Source organism: Labeo rohita, chromosome 10 (genome assembly GCF_022985175.1).
Source record: "Labeo rohita strain BAU-BD-2019 chromosome 10, IGBB_LRoh.1.0, whole genome shotgun sequence".
NCBI lineage: Eukaryota > Metazoa > Chordata > Actinopteri > Cypriniformes > Cyprinidae > Labeo > Labeo rohita.
In genome coordinates this window covers 19,498,719-19,517,391 of record NC_066878.1, presented here as the reverse complement: position 1 = coordinate 19,517,391, position 18,673 = coordinate 19,498,719, and the positions used below count along the sequence as shown (strand labels likewise).

General features: G+C 35.5%; 1 protein-coding gene across 1 annotated transcript in view; it reads left to right on the top strand.

Annotated features, from left to right (window-relative positions):
- The first annotated feature begins 124 nt into the window (after positions 1–124).
- mtrex (Mtr4 exosome RNA helicase) overlaps positions 125–18,673 on the top strand; it is a 57,071-nt gene continuing 38,522 nt past the window's right edge. Inside the window, exons 1-12 of the mRNA XM_051121727.1 lie at positions 125–286; positions 995–1,132; positions 4,605–4,671; positions 4,752–4,814; positions 4,897–5,009; positions 5,480–5,654; positions 5,739–5,829; positions 8,010–8,134; positions 8,351–8,449; positions 10,674–10,791; positions 13,320–13,451; positions 16,986–17,065. Coding sequence (XP_050977684.1) covers positions 129–286; positions 995–1,132; positions 4,605–4,671; positions 4,752–4,814; positions 4,897–5,009; positions 5,480–5,654; positions 5,739–5,829; positions 8,010–8,134; positions 8,351–8,449; positions 10,674–10,791; positions 13,320–13,451; positions 16,986–17,065 — 1,359 coding nt within the window. The 5' untranslated portion in view covers positions 125–128. The remainder of the gene's footprint in view (positions 287–994; positions 1,133–4,604; positions 4,672–4,751; positions 4,815–4,896; positions 5,010–5,479; positions 5,655–5,738; positions 5,830–8,009; positions 8,135–8,350; positions 8,450–10,673; positions 10,792–13,319; positions 13,452–16,985; positions 17,066–18,673) is intronic.

The window sequence follows — 18,673 nt, the reverse complement described above, 5'->3', positions numbered from 1 at the left end:
ACGGATTTATTGTGACTATAAAACAAAATAAAATATAAACTATTTATTTTAAAAAATATAAAATACTTAAAAAAGCATTTTGTTGCGTGTCTTTTATCATTGCTTATTTCACACGTTTGAGGCGTCGTATGTCATTTCCGCCACGCGGCTTGCGCGTCGTACTGTGGGATTTGTGTCTGTTTGAAGTCATGGCGGACGCCTTTGGAGACGATTTGTTCAGCGTGTTTGATGAAGACCAGGCCGGTTCTAGCAAAAAAGTCACTCCAAAGTCCGCAGCTCAGTCAGGGTAGGTGAACGAACGGGATGTATGATTGTTTGGCATAACTGAAATCTAGATATTGTAGTATTTGTCCGGTCGTAATGAACACATGTGACGCGCACTCACAGATAGAAACTAAAGAATTACACCACACCAGCTTTTTACAGTTATATTTTAGCTTTCATAAGTTCGTGTTTGGACAGTTGCTGTTATTTTTAAATGCAAAGGTTTTACAAAGTTAAGTTTATGTACAGGCTGTGATAAAGGTGCTTGTTTCCTGAAAAATACCTATAGAATTATATTCAAACGAAAACGGTTCAACTGTCAAAAACTCAAATGTAAACACACACCATCTATCTATCTATCTATCTATCTATCTATCTATCTGTCTGTCTATCTATCTGTCTGTCTGTCTGTCTGTCTGTCTGTCTGTCTGTCTGTCTAATTACCGTAGAACAGTGGTTTTCTAACCTCCAGCACTGCACTTTTGTATGTCTCTCCTTATAAGTCAGACTTAAGTTAGCTCTTGCAGTCTATACTAACGAGCTGATGCATTGAAGATGAGGGAGACATACAAAATGTGTAGGGCTGGGGGCCCTTCAAGACAGAAAATGCTTAGCAATGCCCTAAAGACCACGTAAAATATCTTACCAACCGGCTTATGTTGGTTTAGAAATGTTCAGAGGAGCACTGTGTGGCTGTTGAGTGAATCTTTGTTGTCTTTCCATCTAATAGTAAGACTCCCGATAAAGGCGGTAAACAGCAGAGCAATTCAGCAGCTGTGCGCAAAAGAGATACTGACAATGATGGGCCAGATGAGGAGGTGCTTGGGAAAAAACAGAAGCTGGAAACTGTATCAGCTGAGGAGATCAAGTAAGATTGGAGTATTTCTGTTTATGTGCTGTTTCTGATGAATGTCTGAAATGGTTCTTTACTTGTACAGATGAACAGATGTATATCTGTTTTGCAGGTTAATCTGCATCAGTAGTTGCTTTTTGGAGATGCCAGTTATTTGAGTAAATCAGTTGTGATAAATATATATTTTTTTTAATATGTAAATTTGCCATTGGAGGGTTTTACAATTGAATTGAGAAAAGCCTGTTATCAGTTTTATATTTTTTTTTTTTTTTCATTATTTTATATATACAGTACTGTGCAAAAGTCTTAGGCCACTAGTATTTTCATCAGCTAAAAAATGGTTTAAAGTCAGTTAAAGTCGGTCTTTTGCTGTAGTGTGTCAGTATCCGATTACATTTCCAAACATTCATTTTGCCATTAATCGTAATAATCCAGTGAGATTTTTGTTTGCACAAGGAGTCTGACAACAGTGCGTGCTCTGCACAGAGATCTGATCTCATCATCATCCAGTCTGTCTATGGAATGACGTGAAGAAACAGAACAAACTCAGACAGACTAAATCCAGAAGAACTGTGACAAAGTCTCCATGATGCTTCAAGAAACCTACCTGCAAAGCTGCAGCACTGTTAAAAGTTTTAGGCACTTGTGTAAAAATCCTGTAAAATGAGGATGCTGTCATAAATAGTTTTATCAATTACCTTCTATTATCTAAATGAAATCAACATTTGGTGCGACCATTCTTTGCGTTTACAGCAGCTTTTGCCCTAGGTGCACTTGTGCAAAATTTTTCAGGTAGCTTTGCAGGTAGGTCTCTTGAAGCATCTTTGAGACGTTGCCACAGTTCTTCTGGATTTACTCTGTTTCAGTTTATTCTGTGTCTTCATGTCATTCCAGAGACAGACTGGATGATGGTGAGATCAGATCAGTGTGAAGCACTGGCTGTTGCCAGACTCCTTGTGAAAACAAAAATCTCACTAGATTATTACAATTAATGGCAAACAGAATGTTTGGAAATGTAAACCAATATTTTTTACTGACACACTACAGCAAAAGATAGAAATAACTTACTTTAAACCATTTTTTAGCTGATGAAAATACTTCCTAAATACTTTAGAAAAATGTATAATAATGGTGATGGAAAGGTTTTGAAAAAAATCATTGAATAAAAATGCCTGTTTCATCAGCTACTGACAATAATGTATTTTTATTTTATTTTTTACCGTTCTACCAATTATGTTTCTTTTGCACTGACCAAAATTCTAAACGCAACACTTTTTAGGCCCTATTTTTCATGAGCTGAACTCAAAGATCTGATACTTTTTTATATATATATATTGTTCACAAAACTGTCTAAATCTGTGTTAGTGAGCACTTCTCCTTTGCCGAGATAATCCATCCACCTCACAGGTGTGGCATATCAAGATGCTGATTAGACAGCATGATTATTGCACAGGTGTGCCTTAGGCTGGCCACAGTAAAAGGCCACTCTAAAATGTGCAGTTTTATTACACAGCACAATGCACAGATGTCACAAGTTTTTAAGGGAGCATGCGGTTGGCATGCTGACTGCAGGAATGTCCACCAGAGCTGTTGCCTGTGAATTGAATGTTCATTTCTTTACCATAAGCCATCTCCAAAAGCATTTTAGAGAATTTGGCAGTACATCCAACCGGCCTGACACCACATGTAACCACACCAGCCCAGGACCTCAACATCTAGCATCTTTACCTCCAAGATCGTCTGAGACCAGCCACCCGGACAGCTGCTGCAACGAACTGTCAGAAACTGTCTCAGGGAAGCTCATCTGCATGATTGTTGTTCTCATCAGGGTCTTGACCTGACTGCAGTTTGTCGTCGTAACTGACTTGAGTGGGCAAATGCTCACATTCGATGGCGTCTGGCACTTTGTAAAGGTGTTCTCTTCACGGGTGAATCCCGGTTTTCACTGTACAGGGCAGATGGTAGACAGCGTGTATGGTGTCGTGTGGGTGAGCGGTTTGCTGATGTCAACGTTGTGGATCGAGTGGCCCATGGTGGCGGTGGGGTTATGGTATAGGCAGGCGTATGTTATAGACAACAAACACCGGTGCATTTTATTGATGGCATTTTGAATGCACAGAGATACCATGACGAGATCCCGAGGCCCATTGTTGTGCAATTCATCCACGACCATCTCCTCATTTTGCAGCATGATAATGCACGGCCCCATGTTGCAAGGATCTGTACACAATTCCTGGAAGCTGAAAACATCCCAGTTCTTGCATGGCCAGCATACTCACCAGACATGTCACCTATTGAGCATGTTTGGGATGCTCTGGATCGGTGTATACAACAGCGTGTTCCAGTTCCTGGCAATATCCAGCAACTTCGCACAGCCGTTAAAGAGGAGTGGACCAACGTTCCACAGACCACAATCAACAACCTGATCAACTTTATGTGAAGGAGATGTGTTGCACTGCGTGAGGCAAATGGTGGCCACACCAGATACTGACTGGTTTTCGGACCCCCACAATCCATATTGTGGCCAGCCTAAGGCACACCTGTGCAGTAATCATGCTGTCTAATCAGCATCCTGATATCCCACATCTGTGAGGTGGATGGATTATCTCGTCAAAGGAGAAGTGCTTACTAACACAGATTTAGACAGATTTGTGAACAATATTTGAGAGAAATAGGCCTTTTGTGTACATAGGAAAAAGTCTTAGATCTTTGAGTTCAGCTCATGAAAAATGGGGGCAAAAACAAAAGTGTTGCATTTATAATTTTGGTCATTGTAAAATAAACATAATTGGTATAATGGTAAAAAAATAAAATAAAAATACTTTATTGTCAGTAGCTGATAAAACAGGCATTTTTATTTAATGATTTTTTTTTTCAAAACCTTTCCATCACCATTATTATACGTTTTTCTATAGTATTTAGAAAGTATACATGTGTGTATATTTTCATTTGGCAGGAAGGTTTTCCAATCTACAAGAACAGCCTGTTTTCAGTTTTTCAGAAAAAAAAAAAAAATTGAAAAATTATAATTACAAAAATAATTATATCAGCTATTGACACAGACCTTTTTAAGATGTATTTTATTTGATAATTACAAACCATTTTCATCATCATTGTAACTTTTGTAAATTATTATTGTTCATTATTATTGAGTACAAGTGTTTTAAATGAATTTAGTAGGTGCAGGTGAGTTTTAGAGTTGAAACAAGGTGGTTTTATTATTATTATCATTATTAAGCACATTGAAATGTAAAAATACTATAAAAAATAAATCTGTGTGTCAGTAGTTCATGAAACAGACATTTTTCATTGTCATCATCATTATTATTATTATTATTGTTAATTTTGTAATAAAGAAAGAAGTGAAATAAATTCATTTAAATGATCAGCTGATTTTTTTTTTTTTAACCTTACCTTTGTCTCTATAATGGGCAAAATCCGTTCTTGGTTGACCTGTGGTAATCCTTGCATCTTTGTCATCTTTCAGTCTGTCAGAGCTCATGCCTAAAGTGAAGGCGGAGCAGGTGGAGACAGTGGAGGGCTGCACTCATGAGGTAAATACACACACAAAGAAAAGGAAAAAAAAAACATTTTTGTTGAATGTACATGTTGTGACCCAATCTTTCTTTCTCAGGTGGTTCTTCCTGCAGATGAAGAATACACTCCACTGAAACCACGCGTTGGAAAAGCAGCTAAGGTAATCTAATAAACCTCACTGAACATCCTCAGCCAACATCGATGCTTTGCCTTTGTTTAAAAATTTTTCTTTGCTCATGCAGGAGTACCCCTTCATACTTGACCCTTTTCAGCGTGAGGCCATCCTGTGCATTGATAACAACCAGTCTGTGCTTGTGTCTGCCCACACGTCGGCAGGAAAGACAGTGTGTGCTGAGTGAGTGTCCTTTAAAATGAAAAAAAAAAATATATATGGAGTCTGTGCTGAACATGGAGACACTAGCTGTGTTTCCATTACCCTTCAAGATGCGCAAATTTAAATTACGAATTGAAAATACGTCTAATGGAAATGCGTCAATTTCGCAAAAACTCCCATAAAAAGTTTTTACGCTCACATGAGGTGATTTTTCAGGCAATTCGAAATAGGAATATTTCACAAAACTGCAATGGAAGCACTTCATACGTAGCCGCTGGCAACAAAATATACATACAAAATATGTCCAAATCCCACCAAAATCCATTGCCATGACTTATTGCGAGAGGAACAAATTAAGTTTTAGTCGCATAACATCGCTTAATGGAAACGTTGTCATTTCGCAATACTTTTTTATCAACATTTATATAATATCGCCAAAGTTTTGCACAAATCTGTAATGGAAACGTGCCTACTTTCTCTTTTGCACACAGATATGCTATTGCTCTGGCTCTCCGAGAGAAGCAGCGAGTGATCTTCACCAGCCCCATCAAAGCTCTGAGCAATCAGAAGTACAGAGAGATGTACGAAGAGTTCCAGGATGTGGGTCTGATGACCGGTGACGTCACCATTAACCCCACAGCTTCCTGCCTGGTTATGACCACCGAGGTGAGACAGCAGCCCGTTATCCTCTGGAACATTAATGACTGGTTCTTTATTTATTTATTGTTTTGTTGGGGTGTTTTCTTTCAGATTTTGAGGAGCATGCTGTACAGAGGGTCAGAGGTTATGAGGGAGGTGGCGTGGGTCATCTTTGATGAGATCCATTACATGAGAGACTCAGGTGGGTTGTATTTAATATTAAATTGGCAGAAGATGCATAAGTTACCTGAAATATTAGCCATCTTTCATGAAAATTAACTATGATTTTACAGTTGGAAATGTGTAGTAACCATGTTTTGTGGTGTGTAACCACAGTTACAAATACCATGGTTGAATTATAGCGTAGCAAAACCAATTTGTGGTTACCATGGTTCAACTATAGTAACCGTGTTGTGTTGTTTTTTTTTTTTTTTTTTTTGTGAAACCATGGTTAATTTTTGTAAGGAATGTACACGCTGCAGCTAAATTTGCTGGTCACTTCACCTTTTTGTGCTTGATTCTGTTCTGTACACCCAGTTCAGTAATTTACTAGGGCTGGCACAAAACCACTTTTTCAGAACCAATCCGATACAAAAAATTTGGAGTATTGGCTGATGTTTTTTATTTATTTTAAATCACTGTAGAATTTCTAAACCTCAGTGTGTTGACCTGATCATCGCTCTTTTGTGTTGCACACAATCTACTAAAAATAGACATCTTCATTATTAAGAAAAATAATAAACAAAAAAATGCGTAATCATAATCTGTCAAAAACACTATTATAAACTAGGTTAGTTGATAAATCAGTTGCAAAAGTTACTCTAGGAAATCATGAGTGAACAATAATTTTATAAAATCTGAACTTTTAGGGAGAAAAAAAAATTTAGTGGGGGACAAATATAATTTGTTGGTTAATTTTCCTAACCGACAGCCAAGGCTTGTTAACCAATTATTAACCTTTAAATGACAAGATTATTTTAAATTATAATTGAATTAAATTAGAAAAGATAAGTGTCTATAATCTATTAAATATACCAACATTTTTTCCAGTGATTAATTTTACGTGCAAAAAGCAGCAAACAACAGAACATGAGGATTCACATGGACACATCACGCATCTGCAGCGCTTCTGCGAGCGGAGATAAACATTATAAAGCTAGGCTGTAATGAATGAATAGGCGTGTACGATAAATATTTTTATCGTAAAACAAAAGAAAAAACTCTGGAACAAGTAGCTAGTATGTAGAGTTTTGGTTCATTTGGTTCAAAAGGAACCCAAGATGGCTGAAAGCAGCATCCTATTTGTCTTTATTTTAAAAAAGCACAAGGATTTGTTTTTATTGTGACTGTACGCAAATAAAAGGAAACCGTTTGCAGTTTTGATTTTCTGTATGAGTAGAAGTAGTTGTTTTCAATGTTAGAAAGGGAAAAATCAAGTGATTGCACTGGTGCCACACAAAGTTAAGCATTGCTTGACAATCCAGCCTTTTCATTATCATCATAAAATATAGTCAGCCAAAAATATGGAAAAATCGTTATCATCATACTGACGTGATATTATGCCAGACAATTTGTTTTAATGTGGATATTGGAATGTGAGTGAGGTAGCCTACAAAACCAGGTTTACATAATAAATAATATTTTGCCATTCAAATACATCTATAATATACAACAGGGTTCCAACGGGTGCTTGAAACTTTGTGAATCTAAAATTTTTTCAAGGCACTGGAATGTTTTTGAAGATAAGCATACATAGATGCAGGTCGGAATTAGTTTTTAATGAAGTATTTAAAGCATTTAAATGCTTGTCAGTGTTATGTCTCTCTTCATGAGATGCAAGACATTACAGTGGACTAGGTATGATTTCACTCATTGGTGTTGCCAGATCTAGATAAAAAAAAGCAAACAAGCACAAGCCCATAATAAACTTAAATCTCGATGCATTATCTTGGAAAAAAGCCAAATACCAAAATATTGGCATCTGTCTACTTTATTAATGATATAAACTGAATTGTTTTGAGCTGAGCTCAACCAACAATCTCAAAGATGTTTAATAAGTGGACATGGCAACCCTTAAAGAGCATGCTCTGCCAAGTAGCCTCTCGATGGTGGTTTAGTTAAAATCTCCCAACATATGTTTTTGGTCACCGTAATATTACGTTGGTCAGAAATAGTGGATATCGAACACTGAAGATGCCAAAATGTTGCTATGGTCATCACAATTTTGAGGGTTGAGTACTGTTCTGTACACACACAACTGTAATGGGATTCACTCCCATATATAAATGCGGCTGGCACTCCTGAAACTTTAAAAGTGTGTATGTGGCCATTGTTTTGTGCATACTAGTCACTGAGTTTTTTTATTATTCACGTGACCTACAGAGCGTGGCGTGGTCTGGGAGGAAACCATCATCCTGCTGCCAGACAACGTGCATCATGTCTTCCTGTCAGCCACCATTCCCAACGCTCGACAGTTCGCTGAGTGGATTTGTCATCTTCACAAACAGGTGGATTATCAACCTAGCAACCACTCAGAACACTTTAGCAACCATCTAACAGCAGCCTAGAATGCCTTCGTAAATGCTCAGAATACCTTAGCAACTGTCAACACCCTAGCAGCCACAACACACGTTAGCAATGTGTAAAGGAACGTCTGATGTCACAGCAATAATGCATCCATAATTGTTCCAGGATGATTGTGAGCTCCTTGTGTTTACTTGCAGCCCTGCCACGTGGTGTACACAGACTACCGCCCCACTCCACTGCAGCACTACATCTTTCCAGCAGGGGGCGATGGACTCCACCTTGTTGTTGATGAAAATGTAAGTAGCAGAGCACTTTGGATAGCTGCATCAACTTTATTCCATCATTAGAGATGAAGATTAAAGGGATGGTTCACCCAAAAATGAAAATGACCCCATGATTCACTCCCCTTTTAAACCAAATATACAGTATATGTCTTTATTCTGTCAGACAAGTGAAATTGGAGTTTGTCCTGGCTCTTCCCAGCTTTATGATGGCTGTGAATGGGTGTTAAGAGTTTAAAGTCCAATAAAGAGCATCTGTCCATCATAAAAAGGGCTTGACACTGCTCCATGGGGGTTAATAAAGGCCTTCTGTGCAGAATCAATGCATTTGTGTAAGAAAAATATTCATATTTAAAGCTTTGTAAACCGCGAATTGTCGTACATGCATTCGTGAGAGAGTGGCGTTCCAGTGGATGATGCAGACATACCGTAAGCTCTGGTGAGAAGTTATAAACAGAACCGCAGAGAAAAGAGCAAATCAAAACACCAGTCACAAATTAGAATTACAAAATAAGGATTCGTGAAGAAAAATGTTGGATGATTTCGATATAAATGAAGGGGAGACTGGTTTTCCTTTGCTTGAAATAAAACTTGGTTCTCACAAGACAGGACTCTACAGTGCGATCATTTCAGTTGCATTTGTGACTGAAAACTACCGTGTGCAACTATGAAAAAATATTTAGGAGCACCAGTGCGACTGACACCATCAGCATATTTGTGTTTGCACTGAGGGGAGCTTCAAAGGTGTCTATGTGTTTTTGCAACATTGAGTAATGTATCACAGACATATCTCACCAATCCTTTCATAAACAAAGTGTAGAGAGAGCGTAAATAAGAGATTGTGCAGTGTAGAGAACTTGGTTGATTGTAATGGAACTTTGTGAGATCACAGTGAACTAAGATGAGTGACAGCTTTTAATGATTTTCAAGGGAGTTTGTAAATGAGACTGATTTAATACAACAGTTAAATAAACAAGTAGTTAATATTAGGTGACTTACATTGTTTGACTTTAACACTGTTGCCTGTTTTTGCACTATTTCTTCTCAAAAATAGCCTGAAACAAGTCACAAGTGAGCGTTTTTAAACAAATCTAGTGAGTCAGTGATTCAGTTTCCCATTCATAAAGTGTCACTTGCTTTATTCCCAAATGAATCAGCCGTTCGAACGAATCAAATGAATGAGTGATTCAGTAATTCAGTGATTTGCTGCCGCCTACTGGCAGAATTAGTTTTATTTTTAAAGTATATTTTCAGTTATTTAAATCATTTAATATTTCTGTATTCTAAATTTTATATTTCTATATATAGATTTCATTTGATTGGTAACTTATTGTGGTGTTTTAATTAGAAGTTTTAAAAAGCTTAAAAAGTATAATTAAAAAAAAATTGACAAAGGATGACATACTTTTAATGAAGTTAGAAAAATGCCATTACAAAGGTAAAAACTAAATTTCCCTGTAAAACACTTTAAGGAGTCAAATATCACCTTGTAATGGGAAGGCTAAGTTTTGATCAGAATTTTTGATTATTGGTTGTGCTCCTTAAAAGAAAAGTAAGCGTAGAACCCTGAGCGTACGCTATGTCTACATCCTATGTCATCCACTGGAACACCACTCTCACAAATGTGTGTACGACAGTTAGTGGAAACTAGAGATTACAGTTTTAAATATAGATATGTTTCTTACAGTTTCGCACTGATTTGCTTCAGAAGGCCTTTATTAACCCCCAGAGCTGTGTGTAGTACTTTTTAGGATGAATGGATGTACTTTTATTGGACTTCAAAATTTCAACAGCCATTCACTGCTGAAGAGAAGTTTGGAAGAGTCTGACTTTTTTTTTTTTTTTTTTTTTTTTTTTTTTTTATATATATAACTCTGATTGTATTCGTCTGAAGAAAGAAAGTCATAAACGCCTAGGATGGCTTAAAAAAATGTTAATTTTTGGCTGAATTATCCCTGTAAACACACCCAAATGATCCCGGGTGTGTGCGCCACTCTTTGTGTTATGGAATGGAATTTGTGTACTATTATCTGTCATGGGTGTAGTATTGGAACTGTCGTTTGAAGAGTGGCACGTCTAGATGTAATTCAACACCGTTCCTGAAAGCTGGAGTGACTGTGTCTGTGTGTGTGTTGCGTAACTTCCAAGCCACAACTTCGCAATAAACTGATCAAGTTTAAGAAAATATTCACTGTATCATTGCAGTTATGTAATAGTTTTTCATGCCGTTTCTTGTTAGGGAGAGTTCAGAGAAGACAATTTTAACACGGCAATGCAGGTCCTGAGGGATGCGGGGGACACAGGAGGCAACGTTGGGGGCAAGTGGGACCCCAAAGGCAGAAAGGGTGGAACCAAAGGTTAGTATTCAACACTCTGAAGAAAAAAGTTTCTCAGTAAATTTCTTAAAAATAGGTTTATGTTAGACTCATTTGTTGTTTTAATTTGTTTAATATCCTGTTTAACATGCACATAATATCAGAATACGCAAGCACAATGGGTTGTGAGCTGTTTCATGTTAGTTTTAAGGCTAAATTGTGTAGGACTGTGGAGTAAGAGGCCCAAACCCACATTTCAGTCACTAGTTCAGATAAATGATTATACTCAGATGGACTCCCATTGATTTGCAGTGAATCATGCATATTGACTGGTCTGAATCGTCAATATGCCACTGTTTACTCCAAATATTAATGTCCATTTTTGCATCAGCCGGTCACAAATAGTCAGCTGAGACGGATCGGTTTTGACCTTTTGTGCAAATATGTGACCCTGGACCATAAAACCAGTCGTAAGTAGTGCGGGTATATTTGTAGCAATAGCCAACAATATATTGTATGGGTCAAAATTATAGATTTTTTTTTTTCTTTTATGCCAAAAATCATTAGGATATTAAGTAAAGATCGTGTTCCATGAAGATATTTTGTAAATTTCCTACTTTAAATATATTGGGTAAAATGCAAATTTTTGCACCCTCAGATTCAAGATTTTCAAATATTTGTATTTTGGACAAATACTGTACTGTCCTAACAAACCATACATCAATGGAGAGCCTGTTTATTCAGCTTTCAGGTGTTGTATAAATCTCCATGTTAAAAAATGTAACCTTATGACTGGTTTTGTGGTCCAGAGTCACATAAAGCACAAAACAGTCTAAAATGTCGCTCCCAAACTTCATCTAAACTAACCACAGATATGATAATCTAATTCTCATTGTTATTTCAGTCAAGCTGAAGTTCAGCTTGATTAAAATTAAATTAACTTCCTATCACTGGATTTCGAGCTAAGTCTGAAGCTGAAGTTGAGCTTGATTAAAATTAAATTAACTTCCTGTTACAGGATTTTGCTGTCGGGCATATCTACAATTAGGGATTTACAGATAAATGGTTGATTTAAAAAAAACAAAAAACAAAAAAACTTTAAAAGACACAAACGTTAAAGCGGTAGTATAGAAGCAGTCGTTTTAAATGTAACATGAATTTATGTACAGTGTTAAAGGAGAAGTTCACTTCCAAAACAAAGATTCACATATAATTTACTCACCCCTTTGTCATCCAAGATGTTCATGTCTTTCTTTCTTCAGTCGTAAAGAAATAGTTTTTTGAGGAAAACATTTCAGGGTTTTTCTCCATATAATGGACTGATCTGGTGCCCCACATTTTCCAAAATGCTGTTTAAATGCGGTTGTAAGTGATCCCAGCCAAGAAAGAAGAGTCTTATCTAGCGTAACGATCGGTTATTTTCATAAAAATAATACAATTTATATACTTTTTAATGTCAAATGCTCGTCTTTTCTTGCTCTGCCTAAACTGTTTTTGTTCTGGTTCATGACAGTTAGTGTATGTCGAAAAACTCCCATCTCATGTTCTCCCTCAACTTCAAAATCGTCCTATATCGCTGTTTTACCTTGTTTGTTAAGGGTGTTGATCTTCTTTGCATGTTCACTTTGCAAAGACTGGGTCTGTACTTCTGCAGGGATGTAGGATGATTTTGAAATGATTTTTGAAGTTCAATATTTTATGTACTTTATATATATATATATATATATATATATATATATATATATATATATATATATATATATATATATACAGCGCATACCACAAAACGTATCAGACTCATTTGAATACTACACAGAATAATATATTTTACAGCGATTTGGATGAGATTATGGCTGTCATATATATATATATATATATATATATATATATATATACGTATATATATACGTATATATATATATATATATACGTATATATATATACGTATATATATATACATATATGACAGCCATAATCTCATCCAAATCGCTGTAAAATATATTATTCTGTGTAGTATTCAAATGAGTCTGATACGTTTTGTGGTATGCGCTGACTCGCGCATATGATCTGCTCTGTCTCCTAGTGCGTTGCGGCGGTTCGTGTGAGACCAGACTTCTTTCACTCCAGTGGAAAGCACATTCACACTGTCTGAAATGTTCCCTATCCCCTATATAGTGCAGTACGTGCCATTCACTGTACAGAAAATACTTATTCTGTGAGCAAGTGACAAATTTTAGCTGCTGCTTTAGCATCTATTTACAGGGTAAGGGGCGGGACGCTTTGGACTCGAGAGCATTTGATTGGACAAAGTTTGATGAGAAGCTAAAGTACAAAATTATTGATCCATATTGGCGAAAATGAGTTTTGAATGCTTGTATCTTGCAATGCAAATTTTATCATTGTTTTAAAACGCTCTAACCTGTAGATAACCTTAAGGCTGACATAGTCATACTAAAAGCCAAAAAATCCATTTTGATGTCATAGGGAGTTTAAGTGTAAACACTTTTGGGAACATGCTGGCTGCTGTATTAAATGATTGTTTTTTTTGTTTTGTTTTCCTCGATTCTTAGGTCCATCCAATGTCTTCAAGATTGTGAAGATGATCATGGAAAGGAACTTCCAGCCGGTGATCATCTTTAGCTTCAGTAAGAAAGAATGTGAGGCCTATGCACTGCAGGTGGCCAAACTGGATTTCAACACAGGTATTAATGTTGTAATATTTAATAATGCTGCTTGCTAAGACTATTACTGTTGTTCTTACTTGAGTTAAGGGTTTAAATGGATATCTTTCATCTTTCAGTTGCGCATGCAAGAACTGATTCTTAGGTTAAACTAATCCTTGGAAAGAGGCGTAATGTCATTTTTTTTTTTTTTTTCTTTGAAGAAATATTTGCTTATTTTTCGTGCTAGGGCTAGATGGTTTATCTCGCTCTTATTGCTCAAATATGGGAGCAATGAGGTTTTATCTCTCAAATTAATTACAACGAGATTTAAAAAAAATACAAATCATGGCCAAAAATGTCAGGAAAAAGAAATGAGCTCAGCTTCGTGGTGTTTTTGGAGAATTTTTCATTTCTGAAACAGTTGCAGGGAGTTCTTTATCAAATATTCATCTGTTTTCAAACTGAATGCGTTACGGAGCCAAACGCATGAACGTGGTCCTTTAGAATCAAAGTCTATTGACGTGTCAAGCCTTGCTTTTCCTTCTGTTCTCGTCTTCAAAAGCTTCCAATACTGCTTTGATTTGCAAGACCTAATTTGATTTCGTTTTTAAAATGACTGATGCGGTGAACACAGAAGCGTTGCATTGTTGTGGATTTTTAAACGCGTTTTGGTTGAGAAATAGCGTGCACTTAAGACTTGAAGTCTTTGGCCTTTGATGGTGTACGGGTGAGCATTTCGGACCACGCTAGCAGTCATCCACGCAGCTGTTACTGTTTTGCAAGTCTTGCTTGAGATGGGGAGATTGTTTTCATTGGCTCTGTCAGAGCAGATGTCATCTTAAGAGCTTTCCAGCTCAAGTGTGATTTTATAGAGGGTTTCCAGAACATTTTCATCATTTCCAGCATGCACAAGCGGAGTTGGTTTTATGATCTCTTGAGGAGTTGCTTATGTAGTGACCGCTGAAGAGATGTTGTGGTCTCAAGTAATGCTGTGACCAAGTTGGGATAGTCAGATGCTTTTGTTAGTCTATATTATTGGTTCTCAACTGGTTGGTCTGTTTTTTTTTTTGTTGATGTAACAGAAAAGCAATGCAAAACAATATGCAAAAAGCAAATGCAAACAATAACATGCACCTAACCATATGGTCATGCATAAAATATTTAAGTAAACTTGAAAGGAGTATGAAGTCAGAATGTCAAGGTGGTGCAACTGACACGATATCAAAAGACTGCACCTTAAATACTTTAGTTTTTCAGTTGTTCTTGACCCAAAAAAAAAAAAAACATTTACAACATCAGTCATGTTGAGTAACCATTTGGTACAACCTGCCAAAAATGTAATATTTGTGAATTAATAATTAATACATACATGTTTAATTATTCATGAAATTTGTTTAAAAAATGCTTTTGAAAACCTTAGTCAACATTTGAAGTGGATCAAAAAAAAGTTAAAGTTGTCCTAAGACAAGAATGGGTATTGTTTTGGAACATCTTAAGACTTTGTTGTTAATTTCACTGCCTAATTAATGCAAGTTAACTTTTGTTAAATGTCTTGGAGTGTTTATGAATGTTTAATTAATGATCGTTTTTGAATAATCACACTAAACCGAATGAAAGTATTATATTGTGAAAAAGAAAATATATCAGTGTTTGGTATCATTCAGATGCTATGTTTTTATTAATAGTTTGAGTAATTGTTTTTCTGTTTTCATTTTAATTTTAGTAGTTTTTTTTTTAAATCAGTTTTAATTTATTAAATCAAGTTAAACTAAGTAAAAATGAGAAAATGTAGCTGAAAATAAAACATTTATATCACAAATTTTATTTTAAGTAATGAAAATGTTTTTTTTGCTAACACTTTACAATAAGGGTCATTGGTTAACTAGGGCCCTATGAAATCCGTTTTTTTTTTCCCAAGTTCCGTTTTTTCTGTTTTAATTTTTCTCAACTCCTTTTTAATGGTAAATTCAATTTTAGGAATCAAAAAGCATGTCTAATTAATTACAATCATGAAACGCATGCAATTTCACATCAATTTAATGAAGGTGTAAGAAAAATGACAAGTTTAGGGCCCTATGAAATGTTTTTTTCTCACCATATGTTTTATTGTTATCAAATTCTGTGTTTTAGCATGTGTAATTATTTGCATGCATATTTATTTAAATTTATTCTTAAAATAGCCTGAAAGTGTTTTTTTTTTGTTTGTTTGTTTGTTTTTTGTCCTCAGAAATTCTGTGTTGTGTATTTAAAATGTTCTGGTTATTAAATGATGGCATAAAACATTAATTTAATTTATCTTTCAATTATTGAAAATTAAGCAAACTTTTTTTTTTTTGGCAAACAAAGGGGAATTTACTTATAAAAATAAAATGGAAGAAATAGTTTTTGTTTTAGCAGTAGTAGTAATAGTAGTAATATATTTCTGGCAAAATATCTTCAAATTAAACCAGACTTTTATTTTGACGGGTTGCCGTGTCTACCGTTACATTTCTGTGTATGTGATATGACGCTAGTTTTCCTAAAATGGAACAGTCAAATGCTGAAATCACAGTGAGCGTGACACACGCTTCAGTGTGTGTGTGTAGTAAACAAAACTGCTCGTCTGCTCCATTCATTAAAACAGACACATGCAGAACATGCAGGATTCACATTTAAATGGTATTTTTGCGGCATAATATTTACAGATACTAGTCCATATTGCGGTTTGATTTAAGTGTAATGACCTACTTTTGATTAATTTATTTAAACTTTGACAAATTCCGTCCACATTTTCAGCATCATGGAAATCCTAGGGCCCTAGTTAAAAAAGTTAACTACGTTAATTAACGTACATAGAATGAACAGTACCTCAAGAGCATTTATTTATCTTAGTTTGTTAATTTTTGCATTTACTAATGCAATTTTAAAATCAGAATGTGTGCTTTTTATCATTAGTTAATGCACTGTGAGCTAACATGAACTAACAATGAATGATTATTTTCATTAACATTAACTAAGCTGAACAAATACTGTTAAAAATGTGCTGTTCATTGTTCATTCATGTTAGTTAATACATTAACTTATTGCTGTTGCTTTAATAAACTTAGAAAATTAATTTTAAAGCTTATTTTATTAATTGTTGACAGTTTTGGCATTGTGTTGGGTCACCAATTGATGTCCTAAAGCAAAGCCAGTTGAGAACTGCCACTCTATATTTAGTTTGCCTTTTGTTATGCTGTGAATTTGAATGCGTTAAGCCTGCTGAGATCTGACTACACCACATGCTGCAGGCAGAAATAGAGATGTTCTAATCCTTCGTGACACATTGTTTCTAGACTCTGTTTGGAGCAAGAAAACATGGCAGCTCTCCCGTTCCCCAGTACACTTTGTGAAAAATATATATATTTTTTTTTTTTTTCTCCGTCTCATTCTATATGCTGGCCTCACTATATGCATATATCTCTCTGGTTTATAGTGTTTTCCATGCAAAGTCCTGTATAAAGCACGCACAGATCTTTAAGCTGACTTACATGTGCACTAAAGTAGTTCCAGTGTGCATCTGATGTTTGATATCTAATTTCTGTCCAACTCCAGATGATGAGAAGAAACTGGTGGAAGAGGTGTTCAACAATGCTACAGACTGCCTGTCTGATGAAGACAAAAAGCTGCCACAGGTAAATTCTTTGCATGGTAGTTTTTGTCGACTACAAAATAGGTTTACTAAAATTTAGGTTGTCAGCATGGGCTGATCATTTTACTTGTTTGCCTGAGTATCATTGAATGGTGAGTATTTTAACAAAAATTGGTTGTCGATTGCTCAAATTATCATTAAGGCAATAGTTCAGTTTTCATTTTTTCTTCCTCAGGCCATCTAAGATGTAGATGAGTTTGTTTCTTCGTCAGAACAGATTTGACAGTTTTGTAGTACATCACCTGCTCACCAATGGATCCTCTGCAGTGAGTGGGTGCCGTCAGAATGAGAGTCCAAACATCTGATTAAAAACATCACAATTCACAAGTAATCCACACCACTCCAGTCACTGAGATGTTTTTAACTGCAAACCATTGCTTCCGGCTGAAATACGAGTCCTCTGTCCATAATATTTGACCCTGGACCACAAAATCAGTCATGTGAAATTGAGATTTATACATAATTTGAAAGCTGAAAGAATTTGATGTATGGTTTGTTAGGATAGGACAATATTTGGCTGAGATAAATCTATTTGAAAATCTGCAATCTAAGGGTACAAACAATTCTAAATATTGAGAATCGCATTTAAAGTGGTCCAAATTAAGTTCTTAGCAATGCATATTGCTAATCAAATATTAAGTTTTGAGATATTTACGGTAGGAAATTTACAAAATATCTTCATGGAACATGATCTTTACTTAATATCTTAATGATTTTTGGCATAAAAGAAAAATAAATAATTTTGACTCATTCAGTGTATTGTTGGCTGTTGCTACAAATATACCCATGCTACTTACAGCTGGTTTTGTGGTCCAGGGTCGCATTGCTTTTTTCAGTGAAAAAGTGGTCTTGTTTGAATCAGGAGAGAAATATGCACAGATCAAGACTGTTTACAAGTGAAAATAGTCCAAAAGTCCAGTACAAAACAATTGCGTTAATGGATTTGGTCACTGTTTAAAGTAAAAAGCCTTAATGATTAACTTGTGTTTTTAGAAACATGCAGTTTTTCACTTCACCAGATGTTAATTGATGGACTGGAGTGGTGTGGATTACTTGTGAAGTATTGTGACGTATTTATCAGCTTTTTGGACTCTCATTCTGACGGCACCCATTCACTGCAGAGGATTCATTGGTGAGCAAGTGATGTAATATTAAATTTCTCTAAATCTGTTCAGATGCAAAAACTCATCTACAACTTGGATGGTCTAACGGTGAGCACATTTACAGCAAATTTTTATTTTTGGGTAAACTATTCTTTTAACAAATACGTGATGCTTACATTTAGTATAATTTGCAGTCGTTCCATCGTTTTTAAAACAAGTGAAACAACAGTTAAAAACATCAAGATTTAAAAATAAGTTTAAGCTTTTTTCTTATTCTGAAAAACATAGTAAAAGTCTTTTAACAACAATTGAAATGACTTAACAAGAATCAAAATGTTGCCACATTTTTTGGATAACATTTTTAATTAAATGGTAGTAAATTACACCAAGCACAGAGTTGCTAATAAATCTATTTTTATCTGGTTACTACCCTAAAATGTTCACTTGAACCACATTAAACTTTTAAGATGTTCAAGTCTCTACTATTA